The 20,794-nt window shown below is 37.2% G+C and overlaps 2 protein-coding genes across 5 annotated transcripts; one reads left to right on the top strand and one right to left on the bottom strand.

Moving 5' to 3' along the window:
* Positions 1 to 1,096: 1,096 nt before the first annotated feature.
* LOC131778981 (carboxy-terminal kinesin 2-like) lies at positions 1,097 to 15,911 on the bottom strand. 4 transcript variants are annotated; one of them, XM_059095477.2, is made up of 16 exons: positions 15,690 to 15,911; positions 14,833 to 14,865; positions 12,112 to 12,171; positions 11,822 to 12,033; positions 11,215 to 11,287; positions 10,514 to 10,660; positions 9,402 to 9,675; positions 8,528 to 8,718; positions 7,519 to 7,767; positions 6,380 to 6,673; positions 5,330 to 5,614; positions 3,992 to 4,168; positions 3,395 to 3,533; positions 2,990 to 3,203; positions 2,631 to 2,706; positions 1,097 to 2,148 (listed from the first exon to the last, which is right to left on the bottom strand). In XM_059095477.2, the coding sequence occupies exons 5-16, from the start codon at positions 11,236 to 11,238 to the stop codon at positions 2,101 to 2,103; spliced, it is 2,118 nt and encodes a 705-aa protein (XP_058951460.2). In that variant the 5' UTR covers positions 11,239 to 11,287; positions 11,822 to 12,033; positions 12,112 to 12,171; positions 14,833 to 14,865; positions 15,690 to 15,911; the 3' UTR covers positions 1,097 to 2,100. The 4 variants fall into 4 exon arrangements, with proteins under 4 accessions (XP_058951460.2, XP_058951462.2, XP_058951461.2 ...); XM_059095479.2 differs by having other exon boundaries at positions 11,822 to 11,872; XM_059095478.2 differs by lacking the exon at positions 14,833 to 14,865.
* On the top strand, positions 12,919 to 20,380 carry LOC131778990 (uncharacterized). The gene is made up of 5 exons (XM_059095496.2): positions 12,919 to 13,082; positions 16,689 to 16,910; positions 17,303 to 17,536; positions 18,458 to 18,511; positions 18,954 to 20,380. Exons 1-5 carry the CDS (start codon positions 13,019 to 13,021, stop codon positions 19,403 to 19,405), a joined length of 1,026 nt encoding a protein of 341 aa, XP_058951479.1. The 5' UTR covers positions 12,919 to 13,018; the 3' UTR covers positions 19,406 to 20,380.
* The last annotated feature ends 414 nt before the right edge of the window (positions 20,381 to 20,794 follow it).

The following is a 20,794-nucleotide window of genomic DNA, read 5'->3' as shown; positions in this document are numbered from 1 at the left end:
AGTCACGACCCTCAGATTAACCAAATCTCATCTTTCAAATTTACTTCTAAGACCCGAGGGGCGGAATTGCGGTCATTTTGGTTCCGTTTGTCGAGCAAGGAGTGATCTTTTCGTGGACACACGGGGTCACTTGCTCTGACAATAAGGCAATTTGCACTACAATGGAACGCCATTGTATGTGCTGAGTTAATTGACAAATTCGCAGCAAGACTTTCCAGAAACTTCTCTAGACTCTTCCGTTTTACATTTACATAAATTGTGTAATAAACAATTCAAATCTGTCATTTCTTCAGCCGAACAATCCGCTCTTCGATCGATCAAACAATACCTTTGTTAAAGTAATACGTTTTAAGTAAAATTAATCCAATTTTCTTTCTTTCTTTTTCCTTTTTAAAGTGAATCCGTTAGGTTTCATGCTTATTCTTTAAGGTTACTGCGCTGAACCACTTTTTATAATTATTTTGTAAGCTTATGTCGGGGGAATAAACTAAAGGGTGAAAAACCTGTGCCTTTTCAATTTCTGTATTCATGTCACGAACAATCATTTATCTCTATTTTGACATTGAATAAATATTTAAGGGTTTGATCTGCAGATTAAAACGGAAATAGACAGCAAAAACCTGGAAAACGGGAATAGGGAATAAGACATTGAATAAAAAAACAAAAAAGGGAAACGAAGAATGGGAAATTGAAATGAGAAAATTTATCATTCCAAAATTAAAAAAATGATGTTCAGCTGTTAATATAATTTAATTGGCGCAGTAAAGATTTTTCTGAAGACAACATAGAAACTGTTTTAGAAGGACTGGTGAATTGAAAAATAAACCAAGCAGACAGATGGAAAGCACAGACAAACCATTAGCCTTCTAACCTTAGTGGAGAAATATGCCCATAAAAAATAATCCAACTGAACACATACAGTTAACAAACAATTGTTACTTTAGTCAGCAACTTGTCTTTTTCCATTGAGCTCGCACTCCGATTTGAATCCATAAGGTTTAAGCGCAGCCACAATGCGAACAGACTGAACTGTTACGTCACAAGGCAGCGGCCAGGTTGCTAAGTGATTTTCAAAATGGCGGCGACCGATCTAAGATCTGTCAAATCTTTCTTAGTTTATTCACCAGAAACCAAGAAAGAACACAAATAGCTAAGAATGTAGAAAAGTTATGACGATTTTAATGGTCAACTTGATAATGTCTCCAGATGCTAAACCTAAAGTAGCTCCTCTATCTAAGCAGTGTTTTTACTGACCAAAGGTTTTGGTATGGCAGAGGAGTCTGGAAGTCTTAGGATTTACAGATGAGGGTAAGTTTGCAGATGAGTGATCAAAGTAACCGAAAAGGATGAAAAAAAATCTCCCCTCCCCTTCGGATTCGTAGCCAAGAGAATAGGCGTGACCCTTCTTTAGCGTTTTTCCCATGAAAGCAGCAACCTTGTTCCTAGGGCTATTCCCTCAAAAATTGGGAAAAGCCCTGGGAACGATATTAAGGCAAGCGGATGAAAACGCGAAGCGAGAGCAAGGTCTGCACAAAGGGTAGGTCATTCTTCGCTATTGATTCGCGTTTGTCTCCGCTTCCCAGAAAAACGCAAGCAAATTATAACACCAGTCCTCTAGGGCAATGAGAAGTCGTAAGATTTCGCCTAACAGCTTTAAGCGATGAACTCGATAGACCAAAAACTACTTCAACCATTTTGACACCATTTATATTGTTTAGTTTATACATCTTTAGCTTATATCCTTTTCCAGAGGCAAACTGCTCATACTACTTCATGGCATTCAAAATCAGGGTAAAATTACTTGTATATGAAGCCATATTCCGATGTCCAAGAGACTTAATAATAGCATCGATGGTCACAGGAGGAGGTTACTGTGAAACACTGCCTCCCAATCAAGTTTAAACTAGGACTTTCATTAATGAATTTACAATTATAAAAAGGAAATCTTTATCTGCTTGAAAACTAAAACGCGATATTTACACCGTGTCAGAAATTCCTACAAATCTCTTATCTGCAGTATTTAAAATGATTGCACAGTTAAAAAAAAAAAACATGATAGGATTACTTGAGGATGGTTTTTCTTCCCCCAAGGTCTGTGAGTTACTTGAGAACCTTCTTCTGTGCAGTTCCGATATTACATTGGTTCACCTACAATGACCAATAGGAACAAAGGTTAAGTCATAAGGAACCACTGATAATTCGAAGTTAAACACGCACTTAATGCCTGATGAGTGGAAAAAAACGAGAAACCGAATTCAAACACGCTCGGTTTTAATTTTGTATCTGACTGGGCGAGTGGCTCGAGTTTTCTTCACCAATTACGGGGCTCGATAAGGCGAACCGATGCAATTCAGAACCAATGAAGAAACTCTATTGAAAATAACCACGCAGCTTCGAGCAGAAAACTGGAGTGGAGCAAATGAGAATTCTTTCATGATGTGGTTTGTATATCTCCGGGGAGACAGATTTTTTTCCCGAACGGACGGAGGTTTTCTTCACGCCCTGCATCGTAGAGCCCGGATGTGGGAGTTGCATGGGTTGAATTTTTTTTCAAATTCAAATTCAACTTTGTATCTCAAGAACCACAAACAAAAAATACTTAAATGATGGTCCAGAAAAGTTTTTTTTACCTTGGTAGCAAAGCGAAGAGAGCAAAGAGTCTCTTGCAGTGATTCCTCCTTAGGTGAAATGTTTACAAACATCAAACTGGTGAGGAAAAAAATTCCATGATTAGTTGGATTCGCAGAACTGATCAAAAAATAAAGTAAGAATGTAAACAGAGTTTACTACTATTCGTCACCGGTTACAAAAGTAAATCTTCGAAATCAATAGACTTACAACTCCCCCGAACGATAACCTGGTTCCTAACCTGTTTCCTTAAAATCCTCAAAGAGCAATTTTCTTTGAAAAAAAACTAACCGTTACACTCGCCATATTCCCCGGCGTCACGCTGGCGTCACGCCGGTTCGATCTCTTCCTCAACACCTACCTTTTGCTGTTTCCACCCAGGGAGTTTTGTAGTAGGAAGGTCAGTTTGGAGTTCCTGTACGGAATATGTTGCTCTTTATTGGCGAGAGCCATGATTACATTTCCCAAGTTGCTCAAACTTTTGTTGATGTTCTTCGTTTCACGGAGACGTTCTCCAGTCGAGCAAGACTGACTCAACCGCTCAGATCCTGCCAAGTCAATAAGGTTCAGAGTCCCTGAAGAGAAAAAGTTGAAATATGTTTTGAAAACATTTCGATTGTCACATGATTTTTTTTTATTAAAAGTAGGCGACAACGTTGAACAGATTACAAAAGTTGGAAATAGAAAAACCAGCCAGGATTGAGGAGGTCTTCTTCCATCTACATGTAATTAGCCGATGGCAATGCTTCATTTTTATGTTCTTTACCTTGGCATTTTTCACCGGTGAGTTGATTTTCGCCGACAAGTTTCAGTCGAAAGACGCTATGACTTCGGGATGATCGCTCATTACACTGAGTGGCGGCTACGGCTCTGTTCTGAGTCGCTTTTTCCAGAAGACTGTATACCTGGGCGAAAAGTAAAAACGTTACAACTACTCTGATCTATTTGTCATGATTTCAAATTGATATTCTGCATAGGATGGCTAGGAAATGTACTTGCAAGTAGGGGCGGATGAAGGAATTTTTGATAGGGAGTCCGGTCTGAAATTACCAACCCTTATGCTTTAATTGTGGTAACATTCACACAAAAAAATTATTCAGACGTAAGAGCTTTGGAGTCGTGCGAGTGGTAAAAAAAAAGCCTTTGGTTGGATAAGGGGGGTCAAGAACGCCCCCCACGAACTCTCCCTCTGGATCTACCACTGGAAAGTTTTAAAACGCACGTGTAGAGCCATTGTTCTGCCCATTAAATATTTGGTTTCGCAACATTCTCGTCACCGTCATTTATTTATTTATTTTTCTTATTTTCAAGGGTCCAATATTTCACTTGAAACATTTTGTGAAAATTAAAGCAAGTTACTAACCTGTGTTTCTGACGTGACAGTCACAGTCTTAACGTTCGTGACAGTAACCTCACAAGCCCCTCCGGTGTTACTGGGATTCACTATTTTGATCTCATGCTTGGTGTTAGAATCACCAGATCCCAGCAGATCCCTGATAGTCTCGTTGTAAATTTCCAGGAAGCTGGCTTCAATCGTGTACTAACAGGAGATAAAAACCAGAAAACATAAATAAAGGAGGTCTCTGTCCACGACAAGAAGAGCTATTATTTCATGAAAGTTTATGAACTGAAATAGAACGCTACGCATCCAGTGATTGATGGTATCATAATTAACAAAAATAAATTACAATTTCCTCGATTGTGATTGGTTTAGAAAACTCCTATTTCCCACTAATACACTAGTCAAGTTTTTACAAAGTTGTAGTTTAAATCAACCAATCACAACCTTGGGTTCAAATAAACAATTTACGCCTCCTTTGTCCGTCTTGTAATGCAAATTTTCCCTTTCTTTCATAACTTGGCTGTTCTTCTTTTCTCGGTAATTATAAATTTTTTGATTTGCCATGATTTGCGCGGTCGTCCGATTTTGTTATCACTCGTATGATAACAGACCGAATTGGACTCCACTCAGTCCTATTACCAGTCCTTGTATGATAAGCTGAATTATAAACGCATTTAAACACGCATGATCTATTGGAGGGCAGATGCACTATCAACATCAGTTTGCTTTTGTGTTATTTATAGTAAACCAAATAGGTTTCATGTTACCGTGGGTCTGTTCAGTAACAGATCACAACACTGACTCCACCAGTGATTTATCAATGAACAGAAACACGGCAACACGGAATCTATTCGTTAACCCTTTACACCCTAACATCAGCATACATTTACCCCATACTGTTCTCTATACATCTCCAATGGTGCTGAGAAAGAGAATTTGTTTAATAATCAAGAGCGTCTTTAGTTGGTGATTATTTCCTTTATTCTCATGACCTCAATGTTTGTCTTAAGACTGATACTGATAGAAGAAGATTGTAAGTAATCACTCTTAGGGGTTAAAGGGTTAAACAGCCGTACGAATATTCTGCATTTCATTTTGTCAAAGGAGACCCTAGTTACACGTAGGAGCTTTTTAAGTGCAAGAAAAGAAGAAACTGAGGGAAAAAGTGTTTCTTGCGGCACGAAAAATAGCTAACCAGAGAAAAATATTCGAACTGCCGTAAGCTTCAAGGCAAATTTTCTCCATATTTCACTTTTCAGTTCATAGTTTTATACAAATTATAGGATCAATCAAGTTATGCTTTTTTTTTTTTTTTTAAGTGATAGATCACAAAGACAAAAGCATCTAACCATTTCTCACCTGCCAACCTTTTTCTCTGAGGTCTTGGGATGTCCGAAACACTTGTTCCAAGGCCCGTGGGATCATTCCCTTTGCCTCATGATCTCCGTGGTTTCCCTCCATGGTGAAAGTTTTTCCTGAGCCCGTTTGTCCATAAGCAAATATACACACATTGTAACCGTCCAGGGCTGACTGAATCAACTGCGAGATTTCACCAAAGACATCTCCTTGGCTTGAAGAAGGCGTAAACACTTTGTCGAACATGAATTCATGTTTGGGTGCGGCTTTCTTATTCCCGCAAATAGTCTACGAAGGAAATCAACAGGCACCATTACAAAGACAAAAAAAGAAAGAAATTTCTCTTTTTAAAACGAGTGGGTCAAAGAGAATACTGGTAGGTTTTTTTTTTTTAACCATTTAACAAAGTTATGGAATGCTGAACCATAGGGAACTTGAATATATTTTTTCATTGTATGACACAAAAAAAGCCTTCACCAGTGGCTGTATGTTCCCGGTTTCTGAAGCACTATGTGACTAAGAGTGTTCCAATACCCTTTAACTTTAAGTGATTAACTTGTAACTTCTCCTAACAATATCCACATATTATCTAACAAACAGGTAATGAGAATACTCAAACTCATCAGGTGGAAGTTGTTAACTTGATCTAACATCTTGATCTAACAGACCTACTTGTCTGTTGGAGGTAATTCTCCTTGCATTTTGCAGTCAAATGTACACTCGAGCTTAGTGGTCCGGGTTTTGTCCGGTCTTTGTGGCTTGGAGCGACTAAGTGTATTGCGACTCCTCCCCATGGATGGATTGCCAGACCAATGCGGATTAACTCCCCCCCTCCCCCCCAAAAATTCGTCAGACTTAACTGACAGTTCGCCAGTACTCATTTGTAACTGAGTGGAGAGGGAGGTACCGCGAAAGTAACGTGTCTTTCCCTTAAAACAAAATGAACCGACCAGACGCAAATCGATGGAAAACTGAATGTCATAGTCAGATAGTTGGTTGCCAAGTAGAGTAGTCACAGAGGATTCACAGTAAGGTTAAGATCACAAACCTTACCTCATTCAGTGACGTGGATTCCACCACCAGTTCTCTCTCGTCTTGCCCAAAAGAAAACGCACACGATCGCTGACTCTCTTCTGATGCCAGCATGGGCCGTACCCGACAGAATACCCGTATGTTACCCTTCAGCTCTTGGATGGTGTTGTGAAGTTCGCGCCTTATGGTTTCCTCAGAGCGCAGTTTAGATTCTAGAGCCGCCATGTTGTCTTGAAGTCCTCTTATGGTGTCTTCGAGTTTTGCGATGATGTCGCTTTTCTGTTGGCTCTCGGCGATCGTTTTTTCGAGATTAACCTTAAGAAAAAAACGTCAACAGAGATATTTCAACTGTTCCAGCTTAGAAGAAGGAAGAAAAAAAAATTGAACCACGTCAAAGAAAAATCTTTGCTAGCGTGTAAGGCGGATCTGATTTGCTGCTGCATTTACGCACGAAAATTCTTATTCGGTAGACAACGAAATGTGAAGGTAAAAAAAACTCCTTGACGGAGGAGATTCACGTCGACGCTTCCCCACAGGAAATTATCGAGTTAATTAAAGAGAGTTTACTCTTAAGTTTTCAAGTTTATAATGCCGTTTCACTCCCTCGTCTTTTGATACCTCAGCTTGTGATAAACTGAAAATTCTTATCTTACTTTGTTTTATCTTTGTACTTAGTTTTGGTAAATGACCAAAATAAGAAAACACGGAAACCGCGCGAAAACCCAGTCTTCTGACTAGCCATAATTAATTTTTTAGATTGAAAAAGAAGTTAGGCTATTTATATTATATTATATCACAAAGTTCCTTTCTTGTCTCTTCGCACTGATGTCATCTTAAATGATATTTAGGCCTCTTAAGCTTTTGTTTTCTCTACTAATTTTAAAGAAAGGTTCCAATCAGGTATAGAAGAGGAATTTTCAATTGAGTGTCGAAGGTTATCTGGGATTGCTTTCGTTTTGCTTAACTTCGCTCTGTGATTGGTCAGAAACTCGCACCACTTTCTTAACTAGTAACATTATCAACACCTCAGCCAATCACGACTTCGTCAATTACGTTTTCCCGCGCTTCGGGATTAGGGAGGATTTAAGAAGAGGAAGAGTTGGGAGGGGCAAAAATTCCAGAACGGCACCTCCTGTAAACAGGAATTAGACCAAACTTACCTTGGTAGCCTGTAGTTCCGTGCTTATTCCGAGTGAATCTGCTGTCATTTTAGCTACAGTCGACTTTAAGGCTATGATCTCTTGCTTGGAAATGTGAAGATCGTTTTCTAAACCGTCTTTCTCCCGCTGTAGGCATTTCCTGGCATTTTTCTCCACTTCTATCTCAAACTCGTGCTTCAACTGAAGAGACCTTACCTCCTCCTCAGCGCTTGTTAGTTTTATCTGAAGATCCTGTATTTTGGCTGAGGCCTGAAAATTCATGGGATTAATTCAAAATTTGAGTACCGCACACGCTTTAAACGACTCTTTCTCTCTTTACATGGAGCCTCTGTCCAAAACTTGAAGTTTTTAATAAAATCCAGCGCATTTCTATTGGGCCCTCCTTCCTTAAGACAAAAACTGTGGAGTATAAGTTATTCGTTTGGGCTAGATAGAGTTACAGAAAAAAGCAATACCTGTATAAAGGAATGCCTGTATTTGTTTCCGTTTTCAAACTAAGAAATGCGTACTGTATGTGGTACTCAATAATTCTAGCTAACAACTCAAAAAGGGAAAAGAAAAAAAAACATTTTTTTTGGCTCTCTTTAAGTTTTCAATCACACTTCTTTGATAAAACCCTGCTCTGATAATTTCCCAGTCTGGATATTCAACCCCCCTCCCCTCTCGGGCAGCCCAGTTATTGTATTAAAATAAGTGAGTAAAGAGAAATGTATTTAAAGCCAGAGAGAAAAGTAAAATGCAAGTGTGTAGGAAAGGTTTTACAAGATGGCATCTCAGGAGACTGATGGGAAATAAGGAAGCCAGAAATCAGGCATTGGCAAGCAAGAAAGAAAAGGCAGGGAAGGAGACAAGAATAATGACAAAAGGATGGAAGATAACAAAGCATACAAGCAAACAAGAATCGAGTAGCAAAGCCAATAAGTAAGAGAGTCATGGCCCAATGAAAGGAAGTAAGCAAAGAAAAAAAATAAGGAAAGCCAGAGGGAGGGAAAGATACAAATGATCTAACCTCTTCAGTTTGTTGATGTTTAACTTGCACAGTACCCTCCAGTTGTTTGTTTAAAGATTCCAGAAAACCTATCCTGTCCTGATTATCTCCAATTGTCTTTGTCATGTTTTCCATGAAGGACTTGGATTTTGCCATCAACCCTTCCATATCTTCCAGTCTTCCCTTATAGTCCCATGCAGGCCTTTTCTTTCCTGAAAATAAAAAGGAAGTGAGAAAAAAGTAAAAAAGTGATTTGGGCATTTACATCAGAATTCTCTTATTGCATATGAAGTATTTGAAATGGCTGGTAATCCTTGCAATCTGATTGGCTCTCTAAAGTGTGATTTATGATGGTAATTGAACCAACTGGCGTGCAATTTGCTCTGGAATTATATTGTGTGATTTAAAAATCAAACAAGCATGTAGTGCAATTTGATTTGATTTCAGATCAAAATTTCTCAGACAAGAAGTTCAATGACCACTTTTAATGAATGCATTCATTTTAAAACTGTAACTTAAGATTTAACAGCCCAAAAATGTTGGTATTCAGCCTGAAGGATCTCATCATTGCCATTATTCTAAAATTGTAGAAAATTGATGCTACTCATACATTTTCTTGGAAAAAAAGTAAACATTTTGGGGACAAAAGTTGCAAACTTGCTATGCAAAGGTATCTTTGTCTTTCATTTTCCTGCAATTTGATGGCTACTTTAAACATTCCTTGAAATCTGATTAAGTTTTTTGTTTAGTTTAGCTCTCTAATCAGCTGGGGAAAAGATGCGCTTTGGAGAAAAAAATAGCATGATTTATGAATTTATAACATCCATTTTCAAATCATTAGTGATCATCTGTAATCTGAATGCACATCTTCAAGATCTTTCTTTTCTTTACTAACCTTTTGCTCCCATCAATGAGTCTGTGGCAGAACCCTTTGAACTGGCATTTTTATTCACATTTGCAGCTGCTGTTGCTATTGTTTGTCTTTTGGTAACAGCAGAAAGATTCGCAGTGGCTGGTCGTGCCTGAGTGGAAGTACCTCGTCTTACAGTGCTGGCTGAGGTTTGCCTCCTTAAAGTTGACGAAACTGTAGATTTTGTTGTTACTGTTTTGTCCTGTGGTGCAGACTTTAAAGAGGTTTGTGATGACGATTTCTTCATTTTGGATGCAGGCTGTGATCAAATCATAAATTTTACAAAGGAGTTAAAAACAAAATTGCGTGTTGATGCCACTAATTTTTTTTTTCCATTAAGAATCATTGCCTCATGGAACTCAGTTTAGCAACTATATCTGGGAAATGAAAACACAATTGATTTACACTACCAACTACTCTAATTGTAAACAGATAATTTATATAAAAAAGATCACAATGAATTATCTTTCCAGCAGATACCCATCATAGTTAAAAAAAAAAAAAAACTACAACCTGTCTTCAGTAAAAATTCAGAATTGAAAGTAAACCCATTAACTTGTGGCAAGTGAATTTACAAAAGATTTTATCATTTTTTGCATTCTTTGAGAAGAACTCTTTGCAGTTCAAGACAACTTAAAATCATGCTTGGAACCTAATTTCATAAAGTATCAACTTTTATTACAGTAGAACCCTGCTAACTTAAATTTGGTTAACTGAAACACCTAGTTACTCAATGAAGATCTGATTTCCCTCGATCTCATTTTTAGTCATGCACTATCAGCTGTCTCAAAACACTGCTAACTTGAACAATTTTTTGTATCTCTTAGGAGTTTGAGTTAGCAGGATTCTACTGTACTTGGTGAGTTTGAGGCAAATCTCATGCCCTATTACACAAAACAATGACGAAAAGCTTAACCCCACCCACAGCCTACCTCACTGGAGTCGTGAAATGGACAGAAAAAGGAACATTTTTCACTTCATTTTCTATTGCAAGATTTTTCTAACAGTAATTTATTTCCCCAGATCATAAACAATCCCCAAAAGTTAAAACCTACAGAATTTTCATGTTGCACAGCATCATTATCATCAATACATACTTCACAGTTTGGTGGTACTCCTTTAGTGAAAGCTTGTTCACGAGGCCTCTTAACAGCTGATGGAGGCCTCAGTTTGCTGACAAATTGAGGTTTGCCAATTTGTTTGTTAGCCATTATATTTTGATCTTGAGTTGATAATGGAGAACGCTAGAAGGAAAAAAAAAGATTACTGAGGGTGTCAAAGGTTTTTTTTCATGTGATCAGTGGTTGAACCCAAAATTAATAATGTGTAAATTTTACTATTCATCCTACAAGGTAAGGTGAAATTTGAAGTTTATATGATGTATTGAATACTATCTAAAGTACATGTGACACATAAATTTTGCACCTTGTCCATGAAACGAGGTCACCCTTCCCTCCCCCCATCAGCTTCTCTCCTTACTATCATCAAACTTTAAATACAGAACTGTCAGTCATCAAACTTTAAATACAGTACTGTTAGTAGTATACACAATGAAGTTTTTGAATTGTTAGTTATCAACAACTACTCTGTACATCAGTATTGGTAAATTATGCTTGTCACTATGAGATTGACTTGCATAGCAGTGGGAGCTTATTATCTGACAATCAGAGGGTCTGGGTTTGGAACTCCCTTACTTCATTTTGCTGTGTTCTTAGGCCAGATATTTTACCCTGACTTACAGTGCCTCTTCACGCACTGTTATATAAATGATTACAAGCCAATACAGTTGTTGACTTACCACTTGGACTTCTGTAGGATCCATTTTTAGTCCTTCTTGAACTGGAACCAGCGGTTATAAAAATATTTAATATCTGCAGAAGTATTAAAGGTTCATGGTAAATCAATTCAATCGCATTGGTTTTTAACCTTGCCTTTTAAGCTTTTGAAAATATATGTTAAGGCTGGTCAATTCATTCTCTTTCTCTGGTCGTTCTTAACCGGTAAAAAGTCAAAATTTGCATTGGTTGTTTTCGTCACAGGGTAAGGTATTTTATAAGAATAACTGATGCTAAAAATGCTAAGCTTGCCATATCAGTACGCTACAATATTCAATTGAAAATTATAAAAAAAATATGCATATAACAGAAATTTCGCCGAATCAATTCCACTAAACCATCGATCTGTTTTAAGTACGAAGTTTTCGAATGCATAGGTGACCTTAGAGAAAAGCTTCTGCGGCGCACGAGGTTTGTGAATTTCACAGATTCTAAAACAGTACGCTTACTTTTTCTACATTACCTTTTAGTTTAAAAAGAATTAATGGTATCTTTAAGTACGTAGACATCTTCGAAGATTATGGAAACCGTTAAGCTGGATTATAGCGCGCATTATCTCAAGATACTCACCAAAACAAACTGTAGAAATCAGACTGTCACTAGCAAAAACCAATAATAAAGCTGAAGCAAAAAATAACAGAGGCGATCGGTAAATAACACGTTATTTTGTGTTCGATCTACACTTCCATCAATACGTTGCAGATTGCAACCGAAAGTCCGATGATCTGATTGGTTGTTTAGAAATTTGAACTTCCCGCAAACGGCGCAAGGAACTCTGGATGCTATTGATTGGAAAAAGAAACGAAACATGGAAATATGACACTTGTATACCAGAAAGCTGAATAAATTCAATAGCCTACCTTTTAACAGGCATAACAACACCTTTTAGGCCCATGATTCAAAACCATTCCCAGACACTCCTAAAACAAACAGGATAAAATAACAAATATTTTCACGTCTACCCCTAAATTTGGGTTGCCATATTAAAAATAGCCTTGCCATGTCGGGCCACATCTTTACAAGTAAGTTTAATTTATTTTCTTTCCAGTCGGAAAACAGAATACAGAAAGTTTGTGGGTGGCAACTCAAGGAAAGAAATACAATACGATTAAATTCGAGGAAGTCAGCCAGTGCTATTATAGAATTATCATCTGTTCTTCTGAAGTCATTAAATGACTGGAAAAAAAAAGCTTTTTAAATCAATTATGAAGCACCTCGAAGGTCTCGTTTCAAAAGTTGTTCTAAATGGAAGTTTGGAAAGAAAGAAAAACAGAGAGCGAGTGCTTTCTCGGATATCAAGTAAAGGAAAACAGATTCCGCACCATTTTGTGAAAGCATCGCTTCGCTACCGGTACTAGAAATTTCTTACAAAAGCCTCAAAACCACCTTTGTTTGAGTATTTGGCAAAGTTGTGCTTTGCATGCTAATGAGTCGGCATTGTAAGAAGTCATTCATTTCCCTGGACGCGATGGATAAAAAGCATTCTTTCTCGACATCTTAACTCTAATTTAACGAAATTCTTTGTTGTTCCCGACGAAAAAAAATAGCCTTATTTACGATTGGTTCTATTACAATAGCGCCAATTTTCTCTTATTTCGCTCACGAATGACCTGTAATCATTTAGCCGCCAAACGTTGTAAAGAAAGTGACATCTGTTCTTCCTCGCCAGCCAATCACTGTGCTTTCCTTTGAGTCAATTTCCATAATAGGACACATTGACAAAAACCGACAGTGGGGTTTGTTGTTTGCAGATATGCAACACGAAACATGGACAACTTGGGGGGATATGGCTTCGTCTTATTGATTTTCCTGCTTGTTATGTCTCCACAAGGTAAGTAAGGCAACGGAAATGGCTCTCAGTAAAACATTTAACTTTGAAGATGACCTTAGAAGTTAGATTTTGTTTTTAGCTTCTTTAAAGATTAAAAGCTTCTATGGTTCTGCTTCGCTGATCAGTCAGCAACGTGAACTAAAATAGGAACTGATCTTCGTCGCGGCTAATCGTCGATTTTACATTGACTTGAGTGAAGCATGAAGCTCTTTACTATTTCAGTGCTTTGTGCTTCTGATGGAAATGTGAATTGTTTACTTGAGAGGTGAGTTTGTCTAGGCAAACATGCAGATCGTTATTAAGTCAACGAGTCTTGCATTTCACTCACCTTTGGGTCTGTTCCAGAAAGGTATTGACAGTGGTTGCGTGCATGCAAATTTCAGTTGTGGAAAATTCAAGCTTTTGCTCAGAGAGGGCTCGCCTGACGCTCCACTTTGACGCAACCGAAGAATCTTGTAATGTTCCCAATTATACTAGTCGAAACAACGCGCATTGATTACCGTGTTTGGTTTTTACGAGGCCTTGTTGTTAACATCAAATCATCCGTCTTCCACTATTTTGTGTCAATCTTTTGCGATAGGGTTCGAATCGTATTCTAATATTTTGGTTTCCGAATTTTTTTCATTAGTGAACTTTGATTTCAGCTTCAATTTTGATATCGCGCATTTGTAAATCTTAGTATAATCCAGTTAAGGCAAAAAAAGAAAAAAAATGTCACAATGTTGTGTTGACAATACTTGTTCTTTTCTCGTTTATTTTTATCAAGTGCTTTGTCGGGTCAAGTTTCTCTAAACTACTAGTGCCAAAAAGGTACGCTGAACTCAAAATCCTCCTCTTAGGCTTCATTGATTAAAAGGATTATTTCAGGCAAATATGCTCTGCCTTGATTAATTCAAAGATAACATTTACTTGTGGTAAAACTTGTTCGTGTCGTGGTAATTTGCCTTTCGCTCGGCAATATTGCCTGGGGTCATCTCCTATTTCAAGTATTTCGCCAAGCTTCTGGTTTTGTTATCATGAGCAGCAATTTACATCAAATTAATACTCTCCTTCATCATTAAATGAGATACGTTCGTAGAAAATTGACACTTGAAAACAGCTAAATGAGGTCAGATTCTCGATATTCGGTTTTGTATCATGCAGCGAAATAAGTGAGAACCATACTTACCGTGATTTTGCGCTTTCGTGCAATATCCCTTATAGTGTAAATTTTGACGATAAATTTCCTGCCCACAAGTTAATTTTAAGCCTTTGGGCAATTTCCTGTTGTTCATAGGGGGTACATGACCCTCTTGAAGCACCTACTCATTTATTGCCCAGCTTCTAAACAGCTTTGGGTAATTTCAAAGCTATGAAGAATTATTTTCCTTTGGTGAAGTGAATATTGCAGAATATTGCTCAAGAGATAGTTGAGGGGAATATTTGACAACAGCCGCTATCCTTGGTGGTGTGAAAATTGTTATATTTCAATTATTTAATTTAAAGAGCAACCAAAGTTAAGTTCACCCAAAAAGTAAAGGAGAGGTAGCTCTTCAGAAAATTGTTGCCTCAACCTTTAATTCTCCCTACATTCGAGGTAACTGGAGTGGCATGTTATTCTTGTATTGAGTGTACATTGTCCACCATATGACTTTGAGACTAGGCCAGATTTCAATGCTTATTAATCCTTAAACTCCTAAAGTCAGATTGTTGATTCTCCCTCCTAGCTGCTAAACAAATAAGTCGCAAGAATTTTAGATCAAGATAATACCTTCAACTTGATAAGGTTGGGTGGTCTTGTTACCTGTTTGGTGGAGAATGCATGAATAATATAGGGAGAAGTTACATGTGAATCACTTTTGAAAGTTAAAGGGTTAAAAAGCAAGGATGTTTTGACTGCTCAACTGTCATTTTCTAGTTGAAGGATAAAATTTTTATCATGCGCTTATGTAATCAATCGTAAAAATGCTAAAACTCTATTGAGTTTTAGTCAGTAAAAAAGTTAGTGAAAATGACCACCGAGCAGTTGAAATGTTGTTTTTTAATGTTAATTTTCATCCCTGTTCTGTGCCTATGAGCGAGACACAGGTAGTATTGAAGATCAACCAAAAGAATCAAGGAAATGAGAATTTATTCGCACTATATCTGATCTGGTGGCACACACACACACACACATATATATGTATTTAGTCAACTGAAATTACAAAAATTATGAGAAAAAAGTTACAATAGCGTTAAAGGGTTAAAAAGCAAGTACGTTTTGACTGCTCAACCGTCATTTTCTAGTTGAAGGATAAAATTTTTATCATGTGCTTATGTAATCAATTGTAAATATGCTAAAACTCTATTGAGTTTTAGTCAGTAAAAATGTTAGTAAAAATGACCATCAAGCGGTTGAAACGTTATTTTTTAATGTTAATTTTCATCCATATTCTGTGCCTATGCGCGAGACACAGAATTGAAGATCAACCACGAGAATCTAGGAAATGAGAATTTATTCGCACTATATCTGATCTGGTGGCACACACACATATATATGTATTTAATCAACTGAAATTACAAAAATTATAAGAAAAAAGTTACAATAGCGTACATTTGTTAGCGTGAAGGAAAAACAACAATACTTACAATTTTGTATCTATCAGTCCTTCAGTTCCTGGCTAATTGCAGTTCAAACTTCACTTCTTCAAACAATTGTAGTTCTGATCTCTCCCCCTGCTCATTGCAATATTTTTTCAGTTTCCTTTTGATATAACATTTACATGATGGAGGCACTTATTTTCACAAAACTATGCAAATATTTTGCGTGAAATGCCGATCGCATCCTACGGTATTCACAAATACAATGTTTCGAGAATGCGGATTAATTAATTTTAAAATTATTCTGTTAATGTATCCTCAAAGGGATAAGCCTAGTAGTCGTAACCCGATTACAAGAAACTATGTAAATAGTATGTGTGAAATGTAAATCAGTCCGTTTCTAATAATTTTTCATCAGAGTCAGTAGACACAGTACCTTACTGTCCATGAAAGTGAGAAATGAAAATCAAATTTTGCAACTTTTTACAAACCAGCTCAGTACTGGATCATTAAAATATTTGTACAGACTAGAAAATCCTGTATTTGAGCAACTGAATTTTGTGATTTAAAAGTGGATGTAACAAAGTGGTAACTGGACTGTGTCGTGCAATTTTAGTCAGAAATCATACGTATGATTTCAAATGAAACTTAAGCTGTGCGCTCATTGAATTTTGAAATAACTTATATGTTTCAGACCAACTTGCACCCCACTCAGTTCAATTACTATTATTAATCACTGGAAAGTGGATGAAGAAATGACTCTAAATACATAAACAATCAAAGTGATTTTGTCACCAAAGAAGTTGTAAATTCTTTTAAAAATTCTAACAAACCAAAGGTTCTTTTCCAAGTTAAATGTTGAATCACTAAATACGAGTTAGAATACAGATATGTTGCAAAAATTTTCACTTCATAAGGTATTGGAAGACATAATCTGTACTTTTAAAACTGTTGTGTTATGGAGTAGGGATGTTTATCATTCAACACAAATAATTTTTAATCATTAATCCTTTCAAGTTACTGATATTCTTGTTAATTTTTTGGCAGAATCTTATGCTAGTAGTAACTGCACTGAACATTGGTTGACAGTTTGTCAGGATCAGTTCAATGAGAACAACTTGAAGATATGCCAGGAAATTTTGGAATTACGGTCTTGTCTCAAAGCTTGTGCTAATAACATTTGGCCAAGCCATGCCAGGATAAGAGTCCAGTATGAATCACTTATCAACAAAGTAAATTCTTTTCCTGACTGTTTACCACCAAGTAAAGGTATGCCTTTTTTAACTGCATTGGTGCAGCTTTTGATCAAGTGTTATATGAAGTAGTAACAGTAACAGACCCCTTTTTTTTTACCTTGTAAGCAAGTAATTAAAGCAAGAGGGACCCATGCTTACATGTACTCTAACAGTGCTATTGCAGAAACAAAATAGGGGCAATAATTAGTGTAGGGGTGCTTATTGGAATGAAGGTGCTTACTCAATGGGGGCGTTTACCAACAAATATTATTTGAGGGAGGTTCTTATTGGAAAGAGGGTGCTAAATTGAATCATTACTGTACATAGATGTAGACCCCTTCAACTTATAACACTTGTACAAAGGGGCATCAATTTAAACTGTTTTCTGGAAGAGTATGCTTCTAATGACTCTCCTTCTCTTTGCAGTTCATAGAAAAGTATGTAGTGAGGATCTTGTCAATAGATGCTACCAAAAATTTAATCGGAACTCTTCATCAATTTGCCGAGAGGTGAAAAATCTGCGGATGTGCATTAGTGAACTGGCTGGTTGTCACGTTACAAAACATCCTAAATTTGTTTTATCCATGGACATACTTGAAAAACACAGGAAATGCTTCTTTGTCAATTATTCCCGGATATTGGAGGTCCTCAAGAAAAAAGGTGGGCACAAAATTGTGTACAAAACTATCCTTTTTAAATCAAATATTTCCAGCAGGTTTGCATGTTATCAGAGACACATAGTAATCTTTTTTTTCTAAACCTTTCTTTTCTTAATTTCTTGTTACTGGTTATGGAGCTATCATTTTTTTCTTTAGAAATTATTTAAGTGTTCTACAGGTACATGTAGTTCATCCAAACTTGTTTTTGGAAGCAGATAATCTTTTGGTGTTTCTGTTCATCTTATTTGCATTTCCTGTTTTTGGAAAATTTGAAATGTGCAAAAGCACTTAAAGCACTGAGGTGTCTATAGAGGTGGAGGTGCTTGAATGAGTCTTCTCCAGCTTAAACCTCTGCCGGAGCAAGTACAGGGTCACAGCCTTATTAGGGTTTAATAAAAAAGACTTTCATTTGGGCCAAATGGCCTACAATTCACTGGGGCTTATCCTGGTCTATGTTACATGAAGCCTCATGGAGTATTTCTTTTCCACTAAATGAGATGCCCGTTCATGGTAGGTTACCCCCCTCCCCAGCCCCATCCCCATCCCCATCCCCATCCCCAGCATTTTGTCAGGCTTCTCTGACAGGTCTTTGGTACCCATCTACACACCTGGGCACGGGGGTGAATAAGGGCAAGTCAGAGTCAAGGTTTCAGTCCATGACCTGGATGTTTTAACCCTGGGAGTCCATCATACCAACTATCAGACAATTGCATCTCCATGACCTTAAAGTGTTGCCTCACAAAATTTTATGGTCAAGTTAAAGTTGTCGTTTATTGTAAGGATGCCCACCAGTTTGCGAGAGTAGGTAGACACTGGAGGGGATACACCAACAAGGAAGATGTAAAGGGATGCCAACCACAAACAGTTGAAAAATAAGAATTACTGATATGCAAAAAAGTTTTTAATTTCTATTTTGCTTCAGATCATTCTCAAAAGCCAGTTAGTACTCCCCAAGCTGTTAAAACTCCTAAAACAGGTCTGTTTACAAGATTGTTTTAATTTAATTAGTTCTGTTTAGCTATTGTGGAAATTTTAAGTTTTTTTCCAATTTTGAATCTACAGATGTTTTATGGGTTAGATGTTTTCAAGGTGGTGTGAAAGTTTAGAAAATAATGAGATTATACTTAATGGGAATATTTACTTTGAAGAAGAGTTGTTGCAAAGTCTGGTCTGCTTTTAAATCATTAGAATTACCATTGAATTAAACATTTTCTTATTGATCATCGGCCTTAACATTTAAAAATGATTCAATTATTATTCATTACATTTTCTTGTCAATCTCTTTCCATGGCTAGATGAAACTTAAGTAAAGTACTTTCCTTGTTCCAGAAAATTAGAAATTTATGCTGACATATATGTGTTGTTTATTTATCTTACATGTGTTTTAATTTTTTTTTTTTCACAACATGGACTCTTAGGAAAATCTGTTCCAGTTGTGAAGATGAATGTGACAATGAAACCTTCAGAGAGTAAATCAGAACCACGAAGTGAACATCTTCCATATACTTTTGTTGTTGTTGCAACTGTGTGTACATGCATGTTTCTTGTGGTACTTGTTGTCTTCAGCATTGTACGGCATACAACACTCTCAAAACGTCAAAGGAACTCAATAGTGACAAGAGCTCCAACAAGAATACATATCAGAACACAAAATCGCAGATACAGAACGAGAAGGCACCACCATCATCGCAATCATAGAGGACATGTTGTTATCCAGGGTGCACGGCAGACTGTCTCTGGATTCTTTGAGGGGAATGTTGCCCCTCCACCATACAGCGCAGTTCTTGATGATAATGAAAGTGTCAGAGCTGGTGACCCACCCCCTCCATATCGACCACCCTCTTGTATGGCACTAGGTGTTATTGTTTAGTGTTCATTGAAACACATTTGACTTGTCATTCCATGATAATGGCTTGGCCTATTGCCAATGGTAGGGTCACTTAAATTATGCTAAAAAAATTTGAACATAATGCTTTTCAGCATCACCATGGAAACACAACATTATCAAGAAAATTTTCAAGAAGTTTAGCCATTATGCCAGTATTATGCATGATGCTCTGACTAAAGCATTATACATATAATTATGCTAGCATGATTTATCTGACCCAAGCCACAGTGACCCTCGCATTGGAGTGGCCTTTGAAATTTTCATTTTCATTAGACTGAAGTGGTCTTGAGTTTCTGACCAGACTTTAGGATACAGGAGTATAGGTCAAAAGTTCAAGTATCTAATCATAAGCAAGTGGGGGGCCTTTTTAAACTATAGCACAAGTGAAACCCAGATTTGATCATTGGTGTCTTTTGTAAGGATCTTGTCAAACAAAGGAATTACGGTGATCAGCATCCTGGTGCATGTGTCTATGTTAGCCTGCGCTTGTGTTTTAGTGAAAATTGGATCAATGTCAGTACTTTAGCCACCGTGCACCTACCCCTCCCCTAACCCAACAATAGTCAACTAATAATGTTGGGGTATGAGAGGGGTAGGTGTGCAGTTGTTTAGATACTGATATTGATCCCAAAAATCAGCAGCAAAGGAAAAAATTATATGTAAAGTGTATATACAGACAGTTTTAATGAAATATAAGAGAGATCTATTTTACTTGTATTTACCTAACATCAAGGTTACTGAATTCTTCATGTTCAGTTTTTTTTTTTTGACAAAATCGAATGAATTAGAATGTTCACATAAATTTAGGAAATGTTGATTTCAAATGAAGGATTGTGTTTATTTCATTTCTGCGAAAAAAACAATGTAAGTTAAAGAACAGATAACAGTTTTACACTTTTAAGCCATGTTATTTACAGACAATTCCAGCTGCAGCCAGAGAAATTGACAACAATTTCATTAAAAAAATTTTTTTTTCATTCTTTGTAATGCGTGACCCTCAGACACATTTTGAGCCCCAGTCTCTACTCAGTTTGTTGCAGTTGAATATGAATGAAAGATTCTAAATTTTGTCCATTTAAGTCTTAAAACAACTGCAAAGCTTCCATTAATATTGTAGGAGCTGATTGTGTCTACTATGGAAGAGACGCTGTTGCGATCTGATTGGTGCATTCCACAATGCCCTTGATTGGCGAGAGCAAGAGATGATCGAATACCCCACGAACTCTTTGATGAGTTTTACCAGTGCCGCAATGACTCAAGCGCCTTCCTTCAAATTAGTAACCCCCCCCCCTCGGATTTGTTTTTGTCAATAAGCGCCCCTACTGAGTAAGCGCCCTTATTCTAATAAGCTACCCTATGCCAATGAGCGCC

Source organism: Pocillopora verrucosa, chromosome 8 (assembly GCF_036669915.1).
Source record: "Pocillopora verrucosa isolate sample1 chromosome 8, ASM3666991v2, whole genome shotgun sequence".
Taxonomy (NCBI): Eukaryota; Metazoa; Cnidaria; class Anthozoa; order Scleractinia; family Pocilloporidae; genus Pocillopora; species Pocillopora verrucosa.
Note: the sequence above shows the minus strand (reverse complement) of the source record. Positions and strands in the feature narration are given on the sequence as shown.

Coding starts and splice junctions, on each gene's coding strand:
- LOC131778990 (XM_059095496.2), top strand. CDS start 13,019: ATGGACAACTTGGGGGGATATGGCTTCGTCTTATTGATTTTCCTGCTT. Junction 13,083..16,688: donor GCTTGTTATGTCTCCACAAG/GTAAGTAAGGCA, acceptor ATTTTTTGGCAG/AATCTTATGCTAGTAGTAAC. Junction 18,512..18,953: donor TGTTAAAACTCCTAAAACAG/GTCTGTTTACAA, acceptor ATGGACTCTTAG/GAAAATCTGTTCCAGTTGTG.
- LOC131778981 (XM_059095477.2), bottom strand. CDS start 11,238: ATGGATCCTACAGAAGTCCAAGTG. Junction 4,169..5,329: donor TCAGAGAAAAAGGTTGGCAG/GTGAGAAATGGT, acceptor ATCTCCTGTTAG/TACACGATTGAAGCCAGCTT. Junction 2,149..2,630: donor CTCTTCGCTTTGCTACCAAG/GTAAAAAAAACT, acceptor TGGTCATTGTAG/GTGAACCAATGTAATATCGG.